Here is a 26,595-nt window from a genome sequence, read left to right on the forward strand (position 1 = left end):
CAGACTGGATAAAAAGGAGAAAGCAGGCCAAGCATGGTGGCGCCTTTAATCCCAGCACTCAGGAGGCAGAGGCAGGCGGATCCCTGTGAATTCAAGGCCAGCCTGGTCCACATAGTGAGTTCTAGGACAGCAGGGGCTACAGGGAGACCCTGTCTCAAAAAGACCAAAAGGAAAAAAAAAAAAAGAGAAAGCAAGTCGAGTACCAGCCTTCATCTCTCTCTGCTTCCTGACTGGGGGTGCAACATGGCCAGAAGTCTCACGCTTCTGCTGCCACGCCTTCCCTACCATGAGAGACTGAACCTTCAAACTCAGCCCAAATACACCCTTCCTTAAGCTGCTTTGGTCAGGTATTTACATCAGAGCAACAAGAAAGGTAACTAATAACAAATATCAAAACCCAACGAGCCGAGCCGCTCTGCCTCAGTCTGGGTTCAGAGACAGAAGGTGGAAGGCAAGAGGCAGGGTCGAGCCAACTGCCTCCTGGACCTGCTACCCTGGAGGTCTCTCAGGTGAGACAAGGGCGCCTCCTCACCAGGTACGAACAGCCTCCATGTCTGATGTGAGACATACTTTTGGGCTCCAGTAGACAATCTGGGAATGTGCTCCTCTAATACATGAGCTAAGAGGCTCAGGGAAGTAAGTAGGAGATCATGGTAAGGTGAAACAGAACCCATATATATTCACGTCCACAGGCATCCCACTAATCCGCGTCTCATGCACATGGGGACACATCTCTCTTTGCCCTACTGTTCTGCACATTCCTTAGTTGCTGGCCATCCTATCCTTGTATAAGCAGGAAATAGATTCGTTTTTCTCTACAGCTAAGCCAGGCCTATCTGGAGCAGAAGGCAGACAGTTGGCAAGGAAGGCTATTCATCTCACAGTGTATAGTCTGAAGAAGGCCACAATAGGCATGAACTGAATCCACTCGTGGCCATCTCCAAGTGTCTTAGGCAGACTCTAATTCGCCTTCACTTGTAGAGCAGAGGCTGTGAAACACTTCCACAGTCATTAACTGATAGTCTAAAACACAGGGCTCAACAGGGCAAGACTAGCATCAACCACCTGCTCCCTAAATTACAGAGCCTAGTGCATAGATGTCACCAAAAATTTTGGTTGTGTCGAATGATCCCTCACAAAGAAATTACTCCATTGGGCAAACTGTGCTTTCTTTGCATGTCTGAGTATGATCTCTGTTCAGTGCTCACTAGCGTTTGAGGCAGACCACAGCACCCAGCTTCCCTTGCCCTCCAGGGGCAAGTTGGGTTCTAGGGAGAAAGACACTGACTAGAAATCAGAGCAGAGGAATAGTCTTCATATATAAACCACAACCCAGACACTCAAGGGGTTTTCAAGGGCTAATAGTCTTGGGGTCTCATCACACCTTCTTACATAGTTCCTCATATTCCCGTGTGCCATCAAGTCCCAGCTGTGACTCTTCCTAGCATCCCCAGTTTGTGGAGAAGGAAACAGTGCTTAATTTTACCTGGGAAATCCAGGGTTGTCTATACTTCTAAAACATAGAGAAACAAACAGGAGGGATTTTCCTGGAAAAAAAACAAAAAAACAAGAGAGAATGGGATGCTGGTGTAGCTCAGTTGGTATGGTATTTGCTAGCATGCACAAAGCCCTGGATTTGAGTCCCTAGCACCACGTAAACTAGGCATGGGACACATGTAGGTTAAAAAAAATAGCACTTTCAAGGTAGAAGTAGGAGGATCTGGAGTTCAAGGCCACCCTTGGTTATATAGTAAATTCAAGGCCAGACTGAGTTGCATGAATCCCTTTCTCAGAACAAAAACAGGAAAAAAAGGTGGGGGGGGTGAGGAGATGCTTTAATGAATAAAGTGCTTGCTTCACACACAGGACAACCTGAGTTTGGATCCCTAGCACCCATGCAAAAAACCAGGCATGGTGGTGTGTGCCATAATTAATAATTAGTTTTAAAAATTAATTAAATAAAGAGTAGATGGAAGAGATCAGTGAGATCATGTGCTTCACAGAAACCAAAAGGAAAAAGCAGGTTGGCTAAAATAAGCCTGACCCTGGAGTCATCTTCCTGGGCCTTGGGGGTATCAAGTTCTCCTGCCAACCAACTAAAGTTGTCCCTGGGCCTGGCAACAATGGAATTCTTTGGGGAATCCTTTGAGGGGCCCCTGCATAGGAATTGATTATAAAAGACAACAAACTAGAAAGAGAGAGAGAGAGAGGAGAGAGAGAGAGAAAAAGAAAGAAAGAAGAAAAGAGAAAAGAAAAAGGAAAAGAAAAGCAAGCCAGCCCAGTGGTAGGATGGGGCTAGGAATGGATACCATGTTGTCAGAACCTCTCACCATAGATGATTCCTTAAAAAGCCTGGCTTTGAGAACAGGGCAACAGATCCCCTCTGGGGCATATCTAGAAGTCTCAGATAAAATCTACAGACTTTATATGAGATTTTAAATCAGATAATCTTTTCTTCCTGTGGCAGCTGCCTTCTATGAACCCACTTTTCATTTTTACTTACAAAATAAAAACAAGATCCAAATGGAATAGCCTGTATTTCCCTCTCTTTACTATATGTAATGGAGAGAGTGACAGTCATTTTCAAGGAAAGCTGAAGGCATGGATGTGTTTCTGGGAAGAGAGTGCCCACTAGATACAGGGGAAATCGGTGACAGAAGGAACAGTTTTCGGGAGAGACCCTGAAACAGGCACAGGAAAGAAAAAGGCTGCAGAACGTGGAGTCCATGTGCGCTTAAGCAAGTCACCAATCAGTCCATGCTGCTGAGTGAGTAGTGGAAATAGTGTCTTCTATCAGAGGAGTTCTGGACGATCAAATGAGAGCCTTGCACTTGGAACTCAGTATGTGTCACTAACCTCAAAGAACTTAACTGAGCGTGTGTGTGTACAAAGCTTCATACAGGAGAGCAATAGAGCACTCACTGGTTGGGCACCTCAGACTCATCAGGGATGAGAACAGAACTCGTTCGGATTCCTTCCATTCTTACCCCCACTACTTTGGTTAATAGAGGTGGTGACTATAGTCAAGGGGACACAGATGAAGTCAACTAGGTGGCCCCTACATCCACAGTTGTTTTGCTAATGTCTTAACTCAAATGACCCTTGGGTTAAGTGCTTAATTGGGGGCACTCATAGGATAATCACAAGGCCCCAGTGGCATTGGAGGCTTCCTCTTGGTGACAGGGAAGTTGGTTACTTCCTGGCCCCACTGGGCTCTCTGGACAGCTGTCCTGGCAGAGGCCCCTCACACCTGCCAGCAGAGCTGCCTGTGGCTACTCTTCCTCCTCTCCTCCTTCACACAGAGTTGGAAGGTGACACCATTGATGCAGGGCTGGCAGACATCTGGCTTGCTTGTGTCTGAGCCTTGGCCCCCTACTCCAGGGCACTCGAGCATTCCACAGACAGCCAGAGACAGGGAGTTGTGCCAGCACTTGGCTCTGTAATTGTATCTGCACAGGGCTGTTTGAATCTAGACCACACTAATGCTCTATAATCTCAGGCCATACCCACTTGCAACAGCCTCTTCTATAACCTATAACAGAAATGGCAAGTCCCTGACCAGGAGTCTGTCTCTCTAACCACCTGCTAAGACCCCCCACCCCCACTCCACACCGGGTATCCAGATTAAAGGAGAATGGCAGGTGCTAGTCTCACTTCCCAAGGAAGTTTCCAGACTCAGGTTACCAAACCCTGGAATATTAGAGGGCTGGCTGTGGGTGGCGACACAACCCCTCACTCATAATGGGAACACCTCAACTAGAGGTGTCCCTCCTTACTTCCCCCACATCTTTGGAGTTGCACATTTCTTCCTGGCAATTTCAAGTAACCTCCCCTTTTCCTCTGACACCTATAAGAGACCCTCACTCTGCCTCCTGGAGCCCCTGTCATGATGCTATCTATCTGTATGCCCATGGTGTTAATAACTCTTATAATAAACCTCTTACCCTTAAAGGACCATCAGCCTCAGTGTTCCTCTTGACCCACAAATCCATGACCTTTCATAATGGTGCAGAAACCCAGGCTTGAACCAGGGACCTTTAGATGCATTAATGCCACATATGTACAGACAAGCACCTGACACAATACGTGTCTAAAACACCACCCTCAGAGGATGTCTAAGTTAGAGCCCAGGTGGAAAATCCTGCTGTCTGTCTTTGCTCATCCTGGAGAACCTGAGGGGGATTGTGAAGAGCCATGGCCCCCTCATTACTGATAAGACCTTACCACATCACTCACTGCCACAGTCCACAGATGAGAAATGGTGAGGTTGCCCTGCCTCTCCCCCACCCCCCTTCTGTCCAGTACACACATGGTGTCAGGATACAAGCCAAAGCTGCAGACCAACTTCAGCATATCATTACATGCAGTCAAATCAGGCGGCTCTCTAGATCTGGGTTGCTCAGCAGTCCTTCCACCCCAGCCCACTGTTAGTGCTCCCCCTCCCTCAGGGCTTGCTTTACCCAGCCCCACTCCCACGGCACGCCTTTGTCTCCTGGTCTATGCAATGTAGTCACTCCTCTCACAGCTGCCTTTGTCACTAGCTCTCCTGGCTGCCTTCCTTCCTGCATTGTCAACCCACAGCCTGCCTCCCACCTAGGTGCCCCCTTCTTCTGACTCTCCATTCCGTCTCTGTACCTCATCTTCAAGTCTGGATCTCTTGAGCCATTCCTAAATGCTCTCTCTGGACCTCTGCTTCCATCTTTTCTGGGGTTCCACTGAGAATGACCTGCTCCCCACTGTCACATGGTCCTTTTCCCATCCAGACCCCTCTGGAGCCTAGCACACATCCCACGCCATGACTGCTGAGCACAGACTGGCCACTCTGAACACACAGACATCCATGGTTTCCATTGAACAGAAAGTGCTTTGGCCACTGAGTCAGGAAATTCCTACAATCCCCCATTGTCTTGTGGGGCTGGGAGTTTTCCATAGCTGTCTGATCATTTAAGTACGTGGGGCTCACATACTTTGTTCTGAGTGGTTCCTAGAGCTCCCATGCCACCACAGACTGGCTTCACTGAGCCACTGAAAAAGGCATGCAAACTCACCCACCCCAGAAAACACAGAGCATACTTTTCAGTTTTTCCATAAAGACTACATGTGATTTTCAGAAAGTCTTTAAATCAAAGACCTGAAATCAAAACCCATAAAGGGAAAGGAGGAGGGGAGCTGGGTATTTGTTCTAAACACTTTTCCTCATTGAAAATATCCATCTTGGGATTCCCATTTGCCTGGGATTTGGGCTTAGGGAGATGGCTTTTACTGTGGCCAAAAGAAGTTTCCAGAGGCCAGTTACTATTCCAGGCCAAATACTTTGCTGGGAGACTATGGAGGTGTTTGATGAGCACTTGTCCAATGGGATCCTACCAGCTGCCTCTCTGGGGGTGGAATTCGAGAATTCAGCAAGTTCCCCAGGTGACATTTCTACCTTCCCAAGCTTGAGAGTCACAGTCATAAAGGTGTCAAGATGTCATTACAAAATACAAGGAAGACAGTCAAAGATTCTGATCCCAGCAGGGCTTCTCAAGCTTGTTTAAATGCAGGCCATAAGTCAGAAGACCTAGGATGGGACTCAAGATTCCAGGGATCCAGGCTCACAAATCACATTTAATATATTTAGAGGCAAGGGGCTGGATAGCATGCTTTTCTTGCATTGACCTGCCTATAACGGGGTATATGGGGGTTGGTGGGTAAGAGTTTTTAGCACCCTTCCTTTCCCTAAGTACTGGGGGATGTAGGCAGTGTAAGAATTACAGGCAAAAGTCTTGGTCCCTAATGTGCCACATGGGAAAGACACAACCAGCCAAACAGGAAATACCAATGAGAAATCCCTGTGTCCTCCTGAAGGTAGAGGGTTGTCTGTTACAATGCTAATAGTTATTTCTACAAACTTCAAATGCCTTGAAGACATTCAGAGGAGATGTCAGATGGGCTGGGTCCAAAATCCCAAAGACAGGCCATGAGAGAGATATAGATGTGTCCACTATCTTGGAACAGGGTGTAGATAAAGCCAAGTAAATATATGGTGGTACCACAGGAGAAAATAGGGGGAAGAAGCAATCTTATGGTATCCTATAGGAGCGCAATGGCTGAGCACAGCCAATCAAAATTAACCACAACCTCATACCATAAAGATATTGCTCTGTAAACCCAGCCCCCACCCAGAGTCCAACACTGACCAATTAGAACTGCCTTCATTTACATGGCACAAACCAAAACAGTCCCTGTCCACCATCTCATAGAAAGCAGTTCTACCACTGCCCTGCCTGTTGCTCCCTTGAACTGCACTCAATAAACTTGTTTCCTTCTACTCCAACCCAACTTGGATGAATTCATTCGCTACCAGTGACTTCAGCCCAACACAGAAAGGACAGGTGGTTAAGAGAAGACCCAGGCCCAAGCCTTGAGGGATAACAGTGACAGGACAGAAGAAAATGTATCTACAAAGGAGAGAAAGGGTAGAGAGAAAAAGGACAGCTAGAAGAGTGAGAGCTCTAAGAAGCCACAAGCACTGCTTCTCAGGGGAAGATCAGACCGGCGCCCAGGAGAGGCCTCACGAGATGAGGGCTGAGGAGTCTAAACCAGACTTAACGGGAATATTGCTAAGGACTTTCATGAACACTATTCTAAGGGTGTAAAGTCAGACTAGAGAGCCTGGGGATTGTTAAGAAAGTGGGGTAGTAAGGAGAGATTTAGCTTTTCTGAGAAATTTGTCTTGAGTAGGAGCTAGAGAATAAGTTGGAAGCTGAGAACTAAAGCTTTTAGCCTCACTATCAGCCTGGTCCTAGAAAAGGGAAACCTCTCCTACATGAAACTATTTTGCTATTTAACTGCTTCGAGTCACATTCCTTTACTGTTCAGACCCGTCCCCATAAGCACATGGTGCACTTGTTTACTGCAGAGTTCCCAAAGTCCCATCAACCCTTCAGTGGAAAATAACAGTTTGCACCTGAAGAAACAAACCGAGTCCCTGTGTGGTGGCCCCCAATCCTGGACTATCACATCCTGTTATCCAATCCTGAATCCCCTCTTTAAAAGACTTACCTTGAAGCAGGTCCAGTTCTCAATGGATGGCCTGGTCTTCCCCACTCTGAAATATGTTCAAGCATTATCATTCCTCCCTACTGCTAAAATAAATCCGACTTTGTCTCATCGATGGGTATGTTGATGTTGGGGAACCACAGAAAGCAGCTTTTGTGTTTTCTAGTTAGGAAAGATGTGAGGGTATTTAGAACACTAGAGAAGGAAAAGTTTAGATAAGTAAAAAGAACATCCCCCAGGCCCTGAGGAGCAAAAGAGTCAGAATCAAGATACACCCAGACAGCGAGGGGATTGATGTCAAACTGAAGTGGGGTACTCCTCAATGGACAGAAGGAAAGAGAAGCACAGCAGTGGGCAGGTGTGTGGGCGGCAAAAGGTGACTGTTTCTCACTTGACAGCCTCTGCTCTGCCTCCAGCAAGACGAAGCCCCTCTAAATGGGAGAGAGAGGCAGCAGAAGGGCAGGGGTTTGAATGAACAGTGTTCAGAATAATTGAGGAGATGGGGAAAGGGGCCGGGCCAAGAAGCTGAGTCACCTCAGGCCCTAAAGTTGGAGACTGATGCTGGTAAGAATACAATGTGCACCGTTCTGTGACTTCCTGAATAAAAAATGAATGAGGGCTTCTAAGATGACTACATACTTCATCTTTCCTTCCTATGAAAGACAATAGATTTTAAAGTCATTAAAGTAATTGATTAATTAATTAGTGATACTAAGGATCAAACCAGGAGGCCTTGTGCATGCTAGGTAACAATTATACAACTGAACTATATCCCCAGTCCTTGTTTTTTGGGGGAGGGGGATATTTATTTATGGTTTATTTTTACTTTATGTGCCTGAGTATTTTTCCTGCATGCAAGTGCACTCACTTCAGGTGGTCGTTAGCCACAGTGTGGGTGCTAGAAACCAGACCTTGTCTTCTGCAAGAGCAGCCAGTGCTCTTAAACTCATCTCTCCAGCTTCCCTCCAGCCCTTGATTTTTTGAGACATGACACAGCCCAGGCTGGCCTCAGTCTCCTAAGGGCTGGGATTATAAGCAGGCACCTCCACCATCTGGCTAAAGTCATTTTAGAGATCATTTGTTCCAAAATTCAAGTCTCCTGTTGCCTAAGCCAACCACTGGGAAAGCCTCACTGAATGAAGGTGACAATGACATAACATTTACTGCTTGTTACTATGTGCACGGTACTAGGCAAAGCATGCCATGTTATACATGTATAAATACATTAATTTAGGTTTCTCCTATTAATTCTTTCAATAAACGGAAGAGGAGATTAAATTACCTTTCCCACTTTGACAATGAAAGAAACTGAAGAGGGAATTAAATCACCTTTCCTACTTTGATAAGGAAAGATCCCACTGTTCATGCCCATTCAAAGCTCTCCTGGAAGACACCTTCTTAGAGTTATGCCTGGAGAGCACTCCTATCTCAAGAACTTACAAACATGAGTCCCTAAGACAAACGTGTGTATGTATGTAATATATCTCATCTTCTCACTGACCTCATAAACTCATGTAAGGAGATAACCTGCAGACCCTCAGGCCCCTTCAGGGTTTTTTTTAGCCCCAAAGATTGGATTCCAACTTGCTCAGACCAAGGCCTCTGCTACTGAAGCAATAATCTATCCAGCTTTGGATGTCAGGTTGAGTTGGACACCTTGGGGCTGCTCAAAGAACATGAACAGTGTTCCCTGGGGGCTGGTAAGACACGCTTGAGGTGACCATCAAGCCAATCAGGCTTTCCCATCATCTGACCGGAGGGCAAACTTGTTATTATCATCTTATTAAGAATAAGCCATGTTAAAAGTCAGAAAAAGAACAGGAAGGAAGAGGGTTCTCACAACCTCTCCAGAAGATGAGGTAGGAAGAGTGGTTTGTTTTATGTTATTTGGGGACTTGATGGCCAGGAGGGATCTCTGTATCCCAAGGCCATTGTCATACAGGGCAACTCTTGCAGGGCATCAAAAGAAACAAACTGGGTTTAAAGAAAGTGCAACTTCTTATCCTCACTAGACTGCTTTTCAGATGTCTAAAAACATTTGATAAGAATAAAGAGTTAAGAGACCCAAAAAGACAAGTGTGTGACTCGACTGAACTACAGTGTCACGAATCATAGACAAGGAAGGAAAGTAGTGGTCAGCTGGAGGGGGAAGGAGTGGAAACTAACGTTTAGTAAGTATGGAACTATTTGCGATGATGAAAGTTTCTGGAAATGGACTGTAGTGATACTGTACAACATTATAAATGGACTTAAGCCACTGAGTTGTACTGAATTTATGAAATGTATATTTTGCTACAGTTAAAAAGAATCAGGGCTAGTGGGTAACAGTGCCTACAACCAGGACTGACAACCTAAGTTCAAGCCCTGGAAACTACATGGTAGGAGGAGGAAACCAAGTCCCACAAGTTGTCTTCTGATCTTCACACATGAGCTGTGGCTTGCATATGCACGCAGGCTTGCGCATACACACAATAAAATATACATAAAAAATTTTAAAGGGGCTGGAGAGTTCGCTCAGCAGTTAAGAGGGCTGGCTGCTCTTCCTGAGGACCCGAGTTTGTTTCCCAGCTCTCATGCTGGGCAGCACAGAACCACCTATAACTCCAGCTCCAGGGGATTGAAATCCCTTTTTGGCCTCCATGGGCTCCCACACATCGTATACACGCATAGATACATCCACTTATACATAAATAAAGATAAATCTTTTAAAAAAGTTTTAAGGGGGCTGGAGGGATGGTTCAGTGGTTAAGAACACTGACTCCTCTTGCAGAGAATCCAGGTTCAATTCCCAGCACCCACATGGTGACTAACAACCGTCCTTAACTCCAGTTCCAGGGGAATTTGACATCTACTTCTGACCTCTACAGGTATAGCTTGACACCAGCGCACTTACATACATGCAGGTAATATACACATACACATAAAATAAATATAAAATCTTTTAAATTTAAGAATATATAAAGGACTGGGATATAGCTCAGTGAGTGGTACGATGCCTGCTAATATATACAAGGCCCCAAGTTTGATCCCCAGTACTGACACAAACTATAAATTACTGGGTCGGCCAGAGAGGCAGCATAGCAGAGTCATAGGTCCCGTGCAGCATGGACCCCAGGCTGACTCCAGTTTTGAGTGCTGTGGCGCTGATATATCAGCTCTTCAACCTGTTATCAACATTTAGTCCCACATGTGTCCACTTAGCATGGTTTATAAAGTAAGACTTAATTGCTGACCAGCTGGAGCAAATTGCTAAGCCAAGCCTGGCATGAGCCTGTCCCTCCCCGCACACACACACAGCTTCTTTCACCTCTTGGTTGCTGTCTGGTGGCTGAGGGAGGACCCCCTGCAGGCAGCTGCAAATCCCTCCTCTGATGCTTCTTCTCAGAACTTGCAGCAAAAAAGACAGGGCTGAGTGGGGATGTACGTCAGTGAGAAAGTGCATGCTTAGCATATGTGAGACCCTGGGTTTGACCACCAGTGCCACATGCATGTGAACACATACACAGAGAGCAGAAGCAGGGTAGAGCTGTCCCTCACTAACACTGTGAAAACCACACAATACGCACTGTGCACTGAGCTCAGGGCAGAAAGCTTTGCAAAAGTCTTCCTGTTCTGCATCACTTACCTTCTCTCTACAGACCTTACTGTAACCAGGATGCTGCAGTCCAACCACCTAAATCTTTGTGGTTTGAGCTAACGGTCATATTCTTTCCCATGAGTCTCAGGGGCAGCTAAAAGTTCTGCTTACCTTGACCAGGCCCATTATGGGTCCGGCAGTCAGCTGAGGGTTGGCTGGGCTGGGTTAGCTTTGGCTAGAAGGATTTTGCTCTGTTCTACATGGCTCTCATCTTCCAGCAGGCAATAGGGATCAAGATTCACAAAAGGGGAGAGAGACTGAATTCAGCTCTTGTGCCAGAGACAGCTGGAAATGATACCCAATGAGCAGGAGGGTTAGGCATGAGAGTGGGGTTCTTCTTCACCAAACTAGCTTGGCAGAATTGTTTCTAAACTAAGCTCAGTAAGCCACGGCTAAGGACTGATCAAGACAAGGCCTCAGAGTCCTCTAAGGCTGGGTCCAAAAGAGAATCCAGAGCCAAAGTTAAAGAGAGAAAGTGGAATGTGCAAGGCTACTTAGAGTATGGACACAATCTTCTATTATAATTAACGGCCAGATTAAGTTATGAGGCTAGCCAAAGCCCAGAGTGGGGTAACAACTCATCACGTTGCAAACAGCCCGTGAATAACAGGAAAGGGAGGGCTGGATCTTCTTTTCCAGTAGATTTCCTAGTCAGTCTCGGGGGGTGGGGGAAGACTCTCTGATCAAGACCCTTGAACAGAGTGAAAAGCCCCACTTTCTCTGGACTCATCTGGTGATCTGGTCAAGCAAGGAAGGCTTCATTGCACAGGGGGTCGGGGTAGCCTGGAAGGAGCCAGCAATGGGATCCAGGCAACCTAGAGACTATACTTCAGTGGGGATCTCAAGACCAAAAGACAGCAAAGGGTATAAAATGGGAGCTTCACAAACACGATGCACATGCCAGAGATGTGATCTTAGGGAAAAGCAGGAGCGTAGCTGTCAGAAGTAGGTAGGGAGCTAGCATGGGAACTTACTAGGAAGGGTAGGAGTAAAACTAACAATGGCTACCCTTTCCTGGAACATGCCTTAGGCACTGGGCTAAATGTGACATTTAATCATCTTTAACATGATTTTAAAAGCCTTGGTATTGTAACCTCCATTTCTGTCATTAAGGAAATTAAGACTTGGAGAGTCCAAGACCAAACGTAGAAGATGAAAATAATTGGGTTAACATAACTGAGTGCTTTCTGTGTGCAGGCTCTGTGCCAAAGATAAAGAGACATGAACCCCAGCTTTAGGAACTTACATTACAGGGGGACAGGAAGACAAGTAGAGACATCATTTCTATCCCATGTGACAACTGCATGTTTGAAGACAACAGAGGAAGGACACTTAGTCTGGTCTGTCTCATACCAGATCAGTACATACTTTGCACCCGGTTCTAGTTTGCTTTCAATTGCTGTGACAAAACATTCTGACCAATACCAACTTGGGGAGAAAAGGGTTTGGCTTACATCTCCGGGAGCCCAAGGTGGGAACTCAGCAGAAACCTGAAGGCAAGAGCTGGTGCACAGGCCATGGAAGAATGCTGTTTTCTGGCTTGCTCCTCTGGTTGGCACTCATACACAACCTGCTTTCTTATATAATATAGAACCACCTTCCCAGAGCTGGCACCACCCACAGAGGGTTGGACACACCCTACATCACTCAACAATCAAGAAAATGACCCACAGACATGGCCATAGACCAGTCCAATGGAGTCAGTTCCCCAATTGAGGCTCCCTCGACCCAGGTGTGTCAAGTTGACAACTAAGGCTATCCATCACAATTGACCCCTTGTCAACTTGACACACAAACACAAGTTTTCCATTTCTTATCCCCAACGTATAATGCTAATATCACAACATAAAACAGTACAACCCTAAAAGTCCCAGTCCTTAAAAATACTCAAAATACTTTAAAAGTTCAGTCTCTTTTAAAAAGTCTATTAATTGTGGGCTCCTGTAAAATCTGAAACAAGTACTGTCTTATTTCAAAAGGGAAGAATCAGGCACACTTTAAGCAAAACCTAAGTCCAGCAAAGGAGCCTAAGGTTGGACATCTGGGATTCACTCACAACCCTTTGAGCTCCAAAGGGTTTTGGCAGCTCCACTTCTCTGACTCTGTCATCCACAGTACACACCTCTTGTCTTGCAGGCCCAGGTCAGCTCCATTTCACACCTGCTGCTGCCCTTGGTGGTCGTCCCATGGTCCTGGCATCTCCAAAAAGCTGGGGTCTCCACTGAAACTGGGGCTGCACCTTCACCAATGGGCTTTTCTGGCCTCTCGAGGTGCAAAGCCTCAGATACTCTCCAAGGCCTCTTCAATCCTGGGGTCTTCACTGCAACTGAGGCTACACTTTCACCAGTGGGCTTTCCTGACCTCTCATGGTGCCAAGCCTCAGCTGCTGTCTGGGACCCCTTCATGCTTTCAACACCAGAACCATGCAGGAGACTCAACACATTACCAAGTCCTGCTTCCAGTTTTAGATGGAACCTCGGGCCCCCTCTGGACCATAGCTTCTGTGTGCTGACCTTGAGGAAATACTTCCCAGAAGATTCTGCCACAGTGATGCTGGTCTTTTGTTACTCACAGCTGATTTTTCAGCCCCAGCTAAGAAGCATCAACTGTCCCAGTAAAGCAAAGATTTCACTTCAGTGGGTCTGGTCTCTTCTTAATCACAGCTGATTCTTTGGCCCCCAACCAACCAGAACCCACAGATTCTCAATTCAAAACATCACACAAATAGCCCTGATAGTCTCTGCTTCCCTTTGAAGCTTAACAGATCAGACCACCAGCATCTACAACTCTTTCAGCATAATTATACCAAGCTTCCACAGCAACAAACTCTAAGCACTCAGTGGCTTTTCTAGCCCAAAGTTCTAAAGGCTTCCACAATCCTCCCCAGAACAACTGGGTCAGTACTGTTACAGCAGTAGCCCACTCTCTGGTACCAATTTCTTTTCTAGTTTGCTTTCAATTGATGTGACAAAACACTCTGACCAACACCAACTTGGGGAAAAAAGGGTCTGGGGAGGAAGGGGTTTGGCTTACATCTCCCGGGTCACAGTTCATCCAGGAACCCAAGGTAGGAACTCAGCAGGAACCTGAAGGCAGGAGCTAGAGCACAGGCCATGGAGGAACACTGCGTTCTGTCCTGATCCTCTGGCCCGCACGCATACTCAACTTGCTTTTTTATACAATATAGGCCCACCTGCTCAGGGGCGGCACCACCCATGGTGGGTTGGGCCCTCCCATATCACTCAACAATCAAGAAAATGCCCCCACAAACATTGCCACAGGCCAGTCCAATGGAGTCAATTACCCAATTGAGGTTCCCTCTACCCATGTGTGTCAAGTTGACAAGTAAAGCTATCCAGCACAAAACCCATTGGCTGCTAGTCACAGAATCTAGACTAACAGTGGCTTGAATGAAGGAGGATTTTGTTATTTCCTCTCACATAAAAGGTGGAAAGTAGGCAGCCCCTCTGGCAAGGGGCTTCATGGTCTTCTCGGAGACAAGCTCCTTTTAGCTTCTGTTCAACCTTCCTAGACCACTGCTTCCAATGTCAAGGGCTCAGCTGGGACAAATGTTTCATGGTGCACAGGTGAGAACCAAACTTAGAACCAACAGATGTCTTTCCCACACTGTTATAGTTTGAATATGAAATGTCTCTTATAGGCTCTAGTGTTGAAAGCTTTGTCCCCAGATGGTGGCTATCTGAAAAGAGATGGAAACTTCTGGAAGTGGGACCTGATTGAAGGATGTAGGTCACTAGGGTCATGCTGTGCAAGGGTGTCATGTCGCTGGTTCCTTCCCATCTCTCTGCTTCCTGCCTCTACCAGGTGCTCCAGCTCTCATGACCCAAAGCAATGGATCCAGCCAACCTTGGGCTGAAACCTTTGCAAACATGAGCCCAAATAAATATTTCCTCCCTTGTTTTTATCACTGTGACAGAAGAACAAGTTAGCATACAGACCTTCTATGCATCAGGTCTGTTCCCAGCCACCAAGGTGGAGTTCCTAACTAGCTTACTCCAAAAGATTAAGCCTGTGGATGGAGACCTTGAGGTCAGCAGATCCCAAGGGAAACCTGTGTTCTGTCTCCTGAACCCTGTCCTCTTGTTCTAAGTACACACAAGTCTGTTCTGTCTACATAACGACTCCTTCACAACAATGCCTGTATCCCCCTTCCACTCGAAAGCAAGTGCTCTCCTTTCAGTGGATATTTCATAAGCAGTCAATACAGAATTTGATGCATAATTTGATAAAGATGTGTCTTCAAGACTCTAGGGCTTGGTAACAGGGGCTGGAGCTGAAAAAAAGTTTAAGGTGGGATGACCTGATAGTTGTGACCACATCTCTCCTCTGTCCCATTCACCACAAAAGCGGGACCCACACTCTTAATCCCCTGAAGCACAGCCAACATGAGGCTATCCTGTAGAATAGATTTCACCAAAGGCCTGAGAACAACATAGGACACTTACTGGAAAAGAAAATTTCAACCTGGCCACCAGGGTCTGGAAGGGTGCAAAGCATCATCCCATGCTGATGCCTATCCAAAGCTCCCTCACCTACCTCAGGAGCACGGCCCATGGCTTCCACGTCTCAGGTACGGGACTCACCCCACCCCCCTCTCTCCTCACCTCTACCTAGGTATAGGAAGAAGGCAGAGAGGTGATAGAAGCATGTGGACCACTTTAAAAACCTCAGTGAGAAGCCAAACACCACATATCACGCACCCCTACTTGTAAGAAATCTCCAGAATAGGGTGATCTACATGGGGGGGGGTATGCATGTGGGATTTCCTGGGGGGAGCATAAAAATGTTCTCTAATTAGACAGAGATAATGGTCTCGGAGTTCTATAAATATACCGAAAACCACTGACTTGTACACTTCAAATGAGAACATTTTACAGCATGAGATTAAGCCCAGTCTGTGTCTTCTTGGCAGGGAAAAGGAACATGGGTTTGTTTTATGTCTACAGTCATACAGATCTGCAGTCACACAGTCACCAGAGCTGTTCCACCAGGGTCAGGAGATGCTGCCTCAAGGATAGTTTCACAGTATGGAAGCTCCAGCCTCACCAGAGCCCGGCTTCCTTGGGACCACAGGTTGGTCCTGCTAGAAAGCACAGATCTGTAAGAATGACCTGTGGCAGTCTGTGTCTGGTGAATGAGAGTCAGAGGTGATAGAAGAAACATGGAAATCACCTCCAAAGGGGTGGGGCTCAGATAAAAGCCAGGTTCTGGCACCTATCCAGGACAGGACCACTTAACTCCTATCATGCAGAGCAAGTGGCCCAGGTGAATGGCACCTGGATTAAGTCTCTGCAATGTCCAAGGGTCTCTCTGGCTCTCCCTGAGCCCCAGATAAATGGGCAAGAAGCCTTGACTTCTCTAGCCCTTCACAGAGAGCAGGAATAAATGACTCATGTTCCTTTTTGGCTCAGACAATTGTTTAAATGAGCTTTTGCCCACAGCTGCCAAGGAAGGGGGTGAAGGGTGTCCTCAGGCCTCTCCTGGCTGTGCCCAGAGTGAACTAGAAGGAGGTATGTGCCAATTTGTTTACTTGTAGTAGTCCATTGCTGGCCAGAATGCCAAACAAAAAAGCAACTTCTAACAGGAGCACAGAACCCCTCAGTTCACCGGAGAGCAGAGGATGTCTGCCCTCTCGGAAATGTTTCCCAAACAGGTCCTGGAAGCACTTGGCCTTCACCAAAGTGTGCAACCCAGTTCAGCAACCTCACACAGTCTTGTCCCCAAGGCTGCCGAAGTGGAGGCTCAGTAGCTTGTGTCCCTGGCGTGTTCAAAACTCGGTGACCCAGAGGCCCAGAAACAACCTGGCACATGAGAAGTCCCCGCAGACCACTTTTACAAAGGACTCTGGAATCTTGGCACAGTAGTGGCTGACCTTGGGAGTTTCCTGTTCAGTCTGGGGTTTGGAGTCTTGTCAGGGTGGGAAGGGCAGACACATAGCATGGAGGAGGCTCCTGCCAGGCTCTGGAGCAGGGTGGACAGGCACAGGCGTCATTTCCTCATCTCCACACTCAGATGAGCGCGGCCAACCCCAGCCTCCAGCCCCATTCTCTGCCTATGACTCAACGTCTCCACCGTGGCCTCCTGGCATGATACAGCGGGAATAATAGGTGGAGGCCGTGTTGTCACAGCACCCCAAAGTCCTCATCCCGCTTCTAAAAAGCTGGACCGCAGAGAACTTACCTCTGCTGTGTCTGTCTTCTGAGAAATTAGGCCAAAGACCAATCCTCCATCAAAGGCCTCTTAGGAAGGGCAGGTGAGATGCTGCATGAGTAAAGTGTGGTGAACATCATGCCGCCTACGGTGAGCCGCAGCGATGGGCCACCTGGCAGGAAGGGACATCACCCTGTCTGCATTTCCTCAGACATCTATAGTGAGGAACCTTGAGGTCCATTTCCAGTCTGCTCATCTCCTCTCCTACAGAATGGGAGCAGCTCAAAGGTAGGGCCTGTGTCTGGCCAACACTCCCTGCCTGGCACGCTCACTGCTTGACCAGTGTGGGAGGGGATAGCAATTCCACCTGCAGGCATCTTTGCCTTCATTGTCTTCCAACTTCATTGTTGCAGTTTCTATGGTCTTCCACAGCTCACAGAGGTCCAACAGACAGACTCAGGCCATATATCCCCGCAAAGGTGCCGTCGTGTGTGTGTGTGTGTGTGTGTGTGTGTGTGCATGCGTGTGTGTGTGTGTACGTGTGTGTGTGTGTGTGTGCATGCGTGTGTGTGTGTGTACGTGTGTGTGTGTACGTGTGTGTGTGTGTGTGCATGCGTGTGTGTGTGTGTACGTGTGTGTGTACGTGTGTGTGTGCATGCGTGTGTGTGTACGTGTGTGTGTACGTGTGTGTGTGTGTGTGTGTGTGTGTGCATGCGTGTGTGTGTGTGTACGTGTGTGTGTGTGTGTGTGCATGCGTGTGTGTGTGTGTACGTGTGTGTACGTGTGTGTGTGTGCATGCGTGTGTGTGTACGTGTGTGTGTACGTGTGCGTGTGTGTGTGTGTGTGTGTGTGTGTTCGTTTTGGAAGAGAAATTTCCCCACCTTCATTCAGAGCCTCTTTGATTCCTTTAGCTGCTTTCTTAACATTGTTGGCTCTGAAACTGTTATTTCTTCTTCATTGTGTCTCTGGCACTAGAACATAAACTCAGGAAGGACTTGTCTTGTTCATGGTTATATCCCCAGATCCTGAAGCAGAGCTTGGTTTTCAGTATCTTGCAAATGAGTAAAGGAGTGAATAAGATGCTTTGACCCAAAGACAGGACTGTAGATCCCACCCTACCATGGGCTCTGGGCCAGCCCTTGGCAGTTTCTAGGGTTCTCCTCTGGGTATTATGTCTGGCCTGGGGGTCATGGAAAGAATTGTCCTGGAGTGTGTTCAGGAGAAGGGCTCACTAGTCTGGACCAGAGAGCTTCAGAGTCATGGAACTTCAACACAGCCTATCGGTCCCAGCGTCTTCCAGGCAGGAAGTATTTGAAATATTTTTCTTTTTGCTTGCCCTTCCCTTCCCTCACCTCCCTCTCTTTTCCTCTCTGGTTAACTTTCCTCTTTTCTTTCCCCCTTCCCTTCCCCTTTCTCTGTTCCTTCTGTTCCTCTGCCCACTCCTCCTTTTTCTTTTCTGAAATGGGGCCTCATTACGTTGCCCAAGCTGATCTCAAACTCCTGGGCTCAAGCACTCTTCCCACAGCCCCTGGAGTAGCTGGGACTACGGTGGGTGCCACCACACAGAGCTCACTTCCCTATTTTCTATTGTTATGTAACAGACAGTCACAAAACCCAGTGGTTTAAGACAATTATGCCATCATATCTCATGATTTTCTATTCAAGAATTCCTTCAGTCACTGCTCGGCTGGGTGGTCTTTCTGCCCCATGTAGCAGTGACTGGGGGTGCTTGATGGCATTCAGCTGCTTGGTGATTTGGTCTGAAGAATGCACAACAGATGGTAGGGTGGCTCCAAGGCCAGCTCAGAGGTCTGTTCACTACTACACAGGTGCCTGGTCTCTCTAGCATGGTCGCTCCTGCTCCCAGAGAATGTTCCAGGAGACCAAGGCAGACACTGCAAGGCTGCTTTTGACCTAGCTTAGGAAGTCACACAGCACCACTTCTGCTATAGCCTATTGGCTATGGGCAAGTCACAAAGCCATCCCAGATTCAAGAAAAGGAACAGAAATGACATAGGGCACTGGGTGGGGACATCTTTGGAGACAAGCTACAACAGCTTCCTTCTTGGCTGGGCTCAGGGACAAAGCCTGAAGCCAGGACATTGGGTAGGGTTGGGAAAGGGCCAAGAGCCTCACACCTGTAGGCTGTTTTCTCTGGAACAAGAACCAAAGGACCATAAAACCATCCCAAGAGTCCTAACCACTTGAACCTGTTTCCTAGTCAATGTTCTTCAAAGCTTTGTCCAAAGCATCCCAGTAGAGTTCACATACTGAGCATTACTGACCAGTCACCACATTATTTGCCTTTTGTTTTCTGGCAGATCTGGGACAGTACTCCCTTTTTAGGATCTAGAAAAGTGAAGGGTGTCCTCTGTAGAGACCATCTCCCAGACTCCGAAGGCCATTGCTCCCCCTTCAAACTTCAAAATCCTTAGCCATTTGTCATTCCAACCCCTGAGAAAAAAATGAGCCTGAGGAACACAGCAAATGGAGGCTGACTGTTCTGGAAACAGAGCGATGGTTCAGGTGAGATTAGAGCCATCTTCAAAGCGTTCCTGGCCTCTCCAGCCCCATCCAAAGTAGATGACAGACAAGGTAAGCTGAGGAAGCTCACTCATGTGCTCTCTCTCTCTCTCTCTCTCTCTCACCATGAAATTAACTACTATTTAACTATATTGTCCCCATATGATGAACAGAAACCCCTGAAACTGTGAGTTGAATAACTCTCTCCTCTGTTTAAGTTGCTTGTGTCAGGTGCTCTGTCACAGCAACAAGAAACTAAAAACAAGCAGCCCTGCAAACCTTACTGCTCTCCTTGGAAAGAAGAGCCAATGCCTCCTGCAATACAAAAGACTGCAGCATAGGGCATGCCCAGCACAGCATGTGGCATATGGTGGGCATCAGCAGCCAGCAACTTGAAATACTACTTTTGTACGGGGAACCCCAGCAGTTGCTGCCAACAGCAACTCTGGACTCATTCTGACCAACAGTGATAAAATGTGCCCCACATCTGCAAACTGAGTTTTCCGAGTGACCATATTTTAAAAGGTAGAAGAAAATGCATAGAGTATATATCTCCAATTCACTTATTCATATTTGATAATTAAAGTAGTATTTTAATATATAAATAGTACAAAATTTTTGAAATGCATTCTTTTTTTTCTTTTTTCTTTTTTTTTTTAAATTTTTTATTTGAGACATGATCTCATTAGGTAGCCCTGGCTGGTCTGGAACTCTCTATGTAGACCAGGCTGGCCTGCCTATGCCTCCTGAATGCTGGGATTAAAGGTGAAAAGGTGTGTGCCACCACACCCAGCCTGATTTGACATTTTTACATTATATCTTTGCTGCTAAATTTTTTTAATATGAATCATTTTGTTTTATATTAAATGAGTGTGTCCCCACACTTTATGTGAATTTGGCCAGCAGTGATTCTGTCCTCTACTGCCACAAGTGACCAGTGGGAAACTAACAGCCTCAGTCTAGAGGGACTGTGGGGCCCTTCAGTGCTTTGAAGTAATAGGCCTGGAAGTGGTAGAGGAAGGGCCTGGGCCTGGGTTTAAGACAGAAGCACTCAGGAGACAGGCTTGAGTTCCAGTCAGTCTGGACTACAATATGACACCCTATCTAAAAATTTAAAAAAAAAAAATACATGAGAACTCCCAGAGACACCAGCAACCTTTTATATGATTCTCCCCTACTGAGGTTGAAGATAAGAATTACAAAGGCAAATCACCAGGAAAATATGGTTTATTTTTCTTTATAGCCATAGCAGATTATTTTAATACACAATAACATGGAATCTTCCCTCTTGAAAGTATATTCTTTATTTATGCAAAAATTATTTTAAAAGTATTAAAGAAAACCCCAAATGCTCTGATTTTGACTTGGAGCCAGCAAGGACTAAGAACTAAACAGGTGTTAAAACGTTATTTAGACAATTATTTCCTCATTAATGATTTTGTTCTGAATCAGAAAGTGCTGCTCAGATGTAAGACTTCAAATCTTGGTCTCCAATACTGTAGTGCCCACCTGTAGCTAAGGGAGACAACCCGCTATTGTTCTAAAATGATGGCCAAATTTGTTTTCTCCCCCATCTAGAAGCATTTGAGAGGGAACTGACACTAATTCTAAGCACTCCAACAGCTATCAAAATGCCTGAAAGCAAATCCTGAATCCATCACTCTCGAGCCTAGGCTTGGCGGACAAAAGAAAAATGAGGAGGAACCCAACAGAGGGCTGCTTCTGGAAGCTCTTGTCAAGAAATTCCAATGGACTCTCATATGAACATTTGAAATTTGCCCTGTTCTGACTTTTTTCTAGTTCCTTGTCTAGAACTTGTAATGCTAATTACTCTTGCCTTTACTTCTCCTTCACATCTCCTATTCACCAGTTAAGGACTTTCTTTTGCCCCTACAGATAAGAGAGAGTTATACAATTTGGGAGTCTTTTAGATAGAACCACTGAAGGGGTACCCCAATTGCCTCACCCTGTATCCCTGTTCGGCATGGAAGAAGCCAAAACAGTCTGTGTCCCCAATTCCCTATTGGCAATTTGGGTAACCTCTTCAGAGGATGGGGTGATAAGAATAGGACGTAGGAATTGGCTAGGCAGTTAGGGTAAAAAGACCCCAAAGAAAAGCAGCCAGTTTCTTGGCTGAAAGTCAAAATGTCCTTGGGCCTCTTAGCAACATATTCTGTTCCTTAAAAGATTTTAGGGTTACCTCTTCAGAGGAGGGACTGTTAGAGTAGCAGAAAGAAAAAAAGAGTACACAAAGCTGTCAGAAAAAAAAGATGGGGAGTACTGGAGGAGCTGGAGGGGAGGGAGTGTGCATGGATTGGATCAAAACATCTTATATGCCTGTATGAAATTCTCAATAAATTATTTTTTAAAAAAAGAACTAAAGAACTAAACAGGCATGAGGGTACCAGGACTGTGGGGCTACCTAAGGGCCCTGGGCCCAGAAAGCCTCACAGAAGAGATCTGGGGGGTGTTTCAGGGATAGGGGAGTCCCTGTCTCATCTCTGAGCTCATTCAGCATTCAGAACTGAGCGTTTGAATGGGGGCACAAAAAATGGTGGCTATACCCTGAAGGGGAAAAAAAAAAGCTCAGAAAACAGATGGAAACTGAAGGACACAGAATGGAAGAAACCCTCCTCCTCTGTCTCTCCCTGATGTCACAATAAGAAAACACCTGAGAGTTAAACAATGGAACTCTGGGATGTGGTCTTAAAAAATGCAGAAATGGCCTTATTAAAGATCTTTAAGACAGCTGGGCGTGGTGGCACACGCCTTTAATCCCAGCAATCAGGAGGCAGAGGCAGGCGGATCTCTGTGAGTTCAAGGCCAGCCTGGTCTACATAGTGAGTTCCAGGATAGCTGGGGCTACAGGGAGACCCTGTCTCAAAAAGACCAAAAAAAGATCTTTAAGACAAAAGGTATCTAACTTTTCACTAAGAGTTTTTGAGGTCAGTCCTGCTGGAAATGGGACGGCTTGATATGGTGTGGTTCTTTCCAGCTGAAGACTCTCCATCTGCTTAAATGGCACGAAGAAAGACAGACACAGACATAAGATGACATATGGATAGACACCACCTTCTGCAAGTGGGAAAAAATGGTAGTACTGCGTTTTGTGGAAATAAAAAAGAAAAAGGAAAATTCCAAACCCAGATTTCCTATTTGATCTACCTGGTATAGTAAATTTACTATCCTCCTAGATAAAGAACAAAGCTGTGGGCTAGAGAGATGCTCAGTGGTTAGGAGTGTGCATGCCTCTTGCAGAGGACCAGAATTCAGCTCCCACCACCCACATCAGGTTCCTCACAACCCCTTGTAACTCCAGCTCTGGAAGATCTGAGGCCCTCTTCTAGCCTCTACGGTGATAGGGGAGTCCCTGCCTCATCTCTGAGCTCACCCAGTATTCAGAACTGAGCAAGTAAATAGGGGCATAAAAGATAGTGACTACACCTTGAAGGAAAAAAGCCCAGAAAACAGATGGAAACTGAAGGATGGACATGCACATACCACACACAGACATACATGTATGCACAAAATTTTTAAATTAAAAAAAATTTTTTAAAAAAGCAAGTTGCAAACTACATAAGCATAAAGGTCTCTGAATATTTTTACCTTAAATGATAAACAGCAACCAGGAAAAGACATGAACAGGTTCCAAATACACACACCCAGCCCGCAGTGGTGGCACACACCTTTAATCCCAGCACTTGGGAGGCAGAAGCCCAAAGATCTCTGAGATTGAGACCAGTCTGGTCTAGGTAGTAAGTTCTAGACCAGCTGGGACTATAAGGAGACCATCTCAAAAAACTGATTAACTAACTAACCAACCGACCAACTAATCAAATCCACACATCCAGCCTTTGTTTTACTGTCTCATTTTCCAACAAGGTAAGAAAAAAACATTCGGCAATAATGGAGCTGACTTCATTCCTCTCAGATCTAAGCCTGGGACAAGGAGTGGTTTTCAGAGGCACGAGAGTCTCCATCAATGACATAGGTCTCCAGCACTTCAGGGCCCGGGGAGATGGCCTCAGTATAACCCAAGCTCTCTGACAGTGTCAGAAAAATCAAAGATTTCTAAAAATTAATGAGTGGAAATATTTAGATTGAACCGTTATTTTCTTAACCCTTCTTGGTGGGTTGAGAATCAAATGACCATTTTGTATAAATTCCTTGTCTATAGGTAAGGTATAGGACTTCAATTTTTAATCTTGTGTGAAAGACATGTCAGTGTTCAATGACTTGAAAATCTCTTCTGAGATATGAGGGAATTGAATAGGTTAAATAATTTAAGAAATAAAAGCTGGGTGTGGTAGTGCATGCCTATAATCTCAGCACTGGAGACGCAGGGGCAGGACAGGAGGTTAAGGGCCACCTGGGCTGCATAGTGACTTCCAGGCCAACTTTGACTACACAGGAATCCTATCTCAAAAAAAAGGTGTGTATACATAATATATATTGCCTGTTTGGTTTAAGAGGCATCCATCAGTACTTAGAAGACCTCTGGTAATCGATTAGTCACCAGGTTAACCTGATGGTGGTCAAAAGAGTCTGCAGAGTTCAACACATCCTAACAAATTTACAAGGACCAAGAGAAGCTTAGAAGCTAGAAATAGATAACACTGATCACAAAAGGCTGCCAATCACGATCTCTGCTGTAGTCTCACTTGGCACAGAACTCACACTCAACCCCCATGCCTGCCCTGCCCCAGATGGAGGCCCTTAAGAGCATGCAAATCTTATGCTGTTATATGGGAGGGTGTAGACTCCAGGCAAGCTAGGAACTCAGCAAGGGGAGGAGGAAAATCCAAGATGTAAAGACACAGTGTCCATAGGCCAATGACCTTGAATTCAAAAGCCGTGTTTGGTAGGAGTTTGGTACCCAGAGGCTGCAGGTCCATCCAGATGAGCAGAGTCATCTGGGTAAAATCAAATCCTCTGCTTCCTGTTTCTGCAGAATTGGGTGCAGCACAGTGGAGATATCTCAGCATGGTAAGATTTAAGATGGACCCATCCTCTACAGCAGCACAGAGTCTCCCAGAAGGTCCTCCCTGAAGCAATGAGAAAGTAGGGCCTTTGAATCAACAGCAAACTGTTCAGTTTGGTTGAGGGACATGCAGGCCCAGGCTCTGTCTACCTGGAGCCCTCAGGTTGGTCTCTCTGTACTTGCGTTCTTTCCGACACTCTCAACAGGGAGGTAGGCGCTGTGTTCTCCAGGGGCAACTGCGCATCTTCTTTCCTTGCCCACTTCCTCAGGGGTTCCTCTGCTCTGAGAAAACCAGCAGGGCCTCTCCAAGTCCACCGAGCAGGAAGCTGCAGACAACAGCAGCACACGGTCAGCTTCTCTCACCCTGCGGACCACCAGTGCTGCCTGGCACTTTCAAATAACAGGGGGAAGGGTTGCCTCCCTCCTTCCACAACCACCACTTCTGCTACCAGCCCAGGCTGCCTTGGTGAAGCCCAGGAACTGTCATGCCAGTTGGGAGCAAACCTGTTATAGGGTGGGAGGTAAGCGACCGGGAGGCGGGCTTCAATACCTTCCCCAGGGAAGAAGGCATGTATCCTGCCTATGCTGACGCAGTTCATGCTCACAAAGACAAACAGGAGAGGGGGAAGCAGGGGGGTGGGGTGGGGGGGAGAGCTGCTCATGGAGTCCTCCGTTGCTACTGGCTAAAGAGGGTTGGAGGATATGAAATTCTACTGGCATTCATAATCTTATAATTAAATGATCGCTGAACTTGGACTAGCAGAACATTTAAAGGTGAACATGCCAAGGGAGAACCATGAATTTCCCATCAGCATGAAAAGAAATAGGGTTGGCAACTTAAAGACAAAGTGTGAGAGCTGGAGCCAGTGAGAAAAGGAAGAGTTGAGTATTTTAACATGCAACATTTAATACACCCAAAGGCCTCTCCGTTTTCTATTTTAAACTTCTCAGTAGACAATCTGGTGTCTGTCCAAATTCCATGTCACTCTTCTGGGGACTGGGCTGGGCCACTGCTAAGTGATCATGATGGTGGGTCCCTGGTAAAAGGCTCTTTTTCAGAGGGGCCAACCACCTTACAATTAGACCCTTTTCTTCCCTTCCTCTCTGTCCACTCACCCAATACCATAAACCTATGAGAACACAGCACACAGACAGTCAGACCATAGTGTCTTTATATTTCTAACATGCTTGGGGCACTGAATATATGAGACACACAGGCTGTTCATATTACATTCCTAATGAGTAATGTCACCTATATGGGTGCTGTTATACAGGTAATTTGGTGTTTTTTTGTTTTGGTTTGGTTTTTGGTCTTTTTGAGACAGGGTCTCCTTGTAGCCCCAGCTGTCCTGGTCTACTATATAGACCAGGCTGGCCTTGAACTCACAGAGATCTGCCTGCCTCTGCCTCCCGAGTGCTGGGATTAAAGACATGCACCACCATGCCCAGCTATACAGGTAATTTGTACCATTTTACACTTTCAGTTACAAGAATGAGAATATAAAAATAATAAATAGAATCAGGCAGGTTTGAGTTCAGATTTGGGCTCAGGCACTTATTGGGCTTGCAATCTTGTGCATATTTTATGCATATTATTCAGCTTTAGCATCTTCATCTGGTCCATGGAAGCTGACCACAGCTAACAGTATCTACATGGCTTAGCGATAAAGTATATGAAGCTATCCATACCTGGCTTGGTCTATAATGAACAGTCAACAAAACATGACTACTCTCTAACCAGCTGAGCTCCCAGAACAGCAACCCTACCTCCGTGACCCTCACAGCAGGCTCGCTACCAAGTCTCTGCCTGAAGACATCTAATGAGACACATCGTGCTGGGCAAGCCAGCCTGCCACACAGATGCACCGGACACAAGTGTGTCTCTATAGATGTCTTCTTTGAGAGAGACAATGGGTCAACCTCAGGTAGTGAGGTATGGTTCCTCCTCGCACTGACCCAGAACCTGCATCTTACACAGCAAAAGAAAACAAAGCTAGTCCTTCATCATGCTGGAGCCTGGGAAAATCTCCCCTCTCTGGGTGAGGGCATGGGAGTGAACCAACTGCTGAGGGAAGAATATGGGGCTGTCCTTCCCACCAGGCTATCAGTGAGGAGAAGAGCAAGGGAGATGCACACTGGGTACCTTAAGCTCCATTCCTCTTTCCTGCAGAAACTGTATTATAAATAGTAAAAAGAAAGCAATCAATTCTATTTAGCACATAGTAATGTGGCTGGAATTGGT

At 46.3% G+C, this 26,595-nt stretch overlaps 1 protein-coding gene across 4 annotated transcripts in view; it reads right to left on the bottom strand.

Moving 5' to 3' along the window:
• Positions 1-23,577: 23,577 nt before the first annotated feature.
• The window catches only part of Tmem241 (transmembrane protein 241), a gene marked incomplete at its 5' end in the record, with an annotated part of 121,622 nt that continues 118,604 nt past the window's right edge, over positions 23,578-26,595 (bottom strand). For 3 of the 4 annotated variants that reach the window (XR_003851829.1, XM_029570697.1, XM_029570696.1), the window contains 2 exon segments: positions 23,578-24,417; positions 24,504-24,679. Coding sequence is in view for 3 of the 4 variants with exons in the window: in XM_029570697.1 (XP_029426557.1) it covers positions 24,384-24,417; positions 24,504-24,679 (210 nt within the window). 4 annotated transcript variants of the gene reach the window in all.

This window comes from Nannospalax galili, unplaced genomic scaffold (assembly GCF_000622305.1).
Source record: "Nannospalax galili isolate Female #2095 unplaced genomic scaffold, S.galili_v1.0 scaffold162, whole genome shotgun sequence".
NCBI classification, from domain to species: Eukaryota; Metazoa; Chordata; class Mammalia; order Rodentia; family Spalacidae; genus Nannospalax; species Nannospalax galili.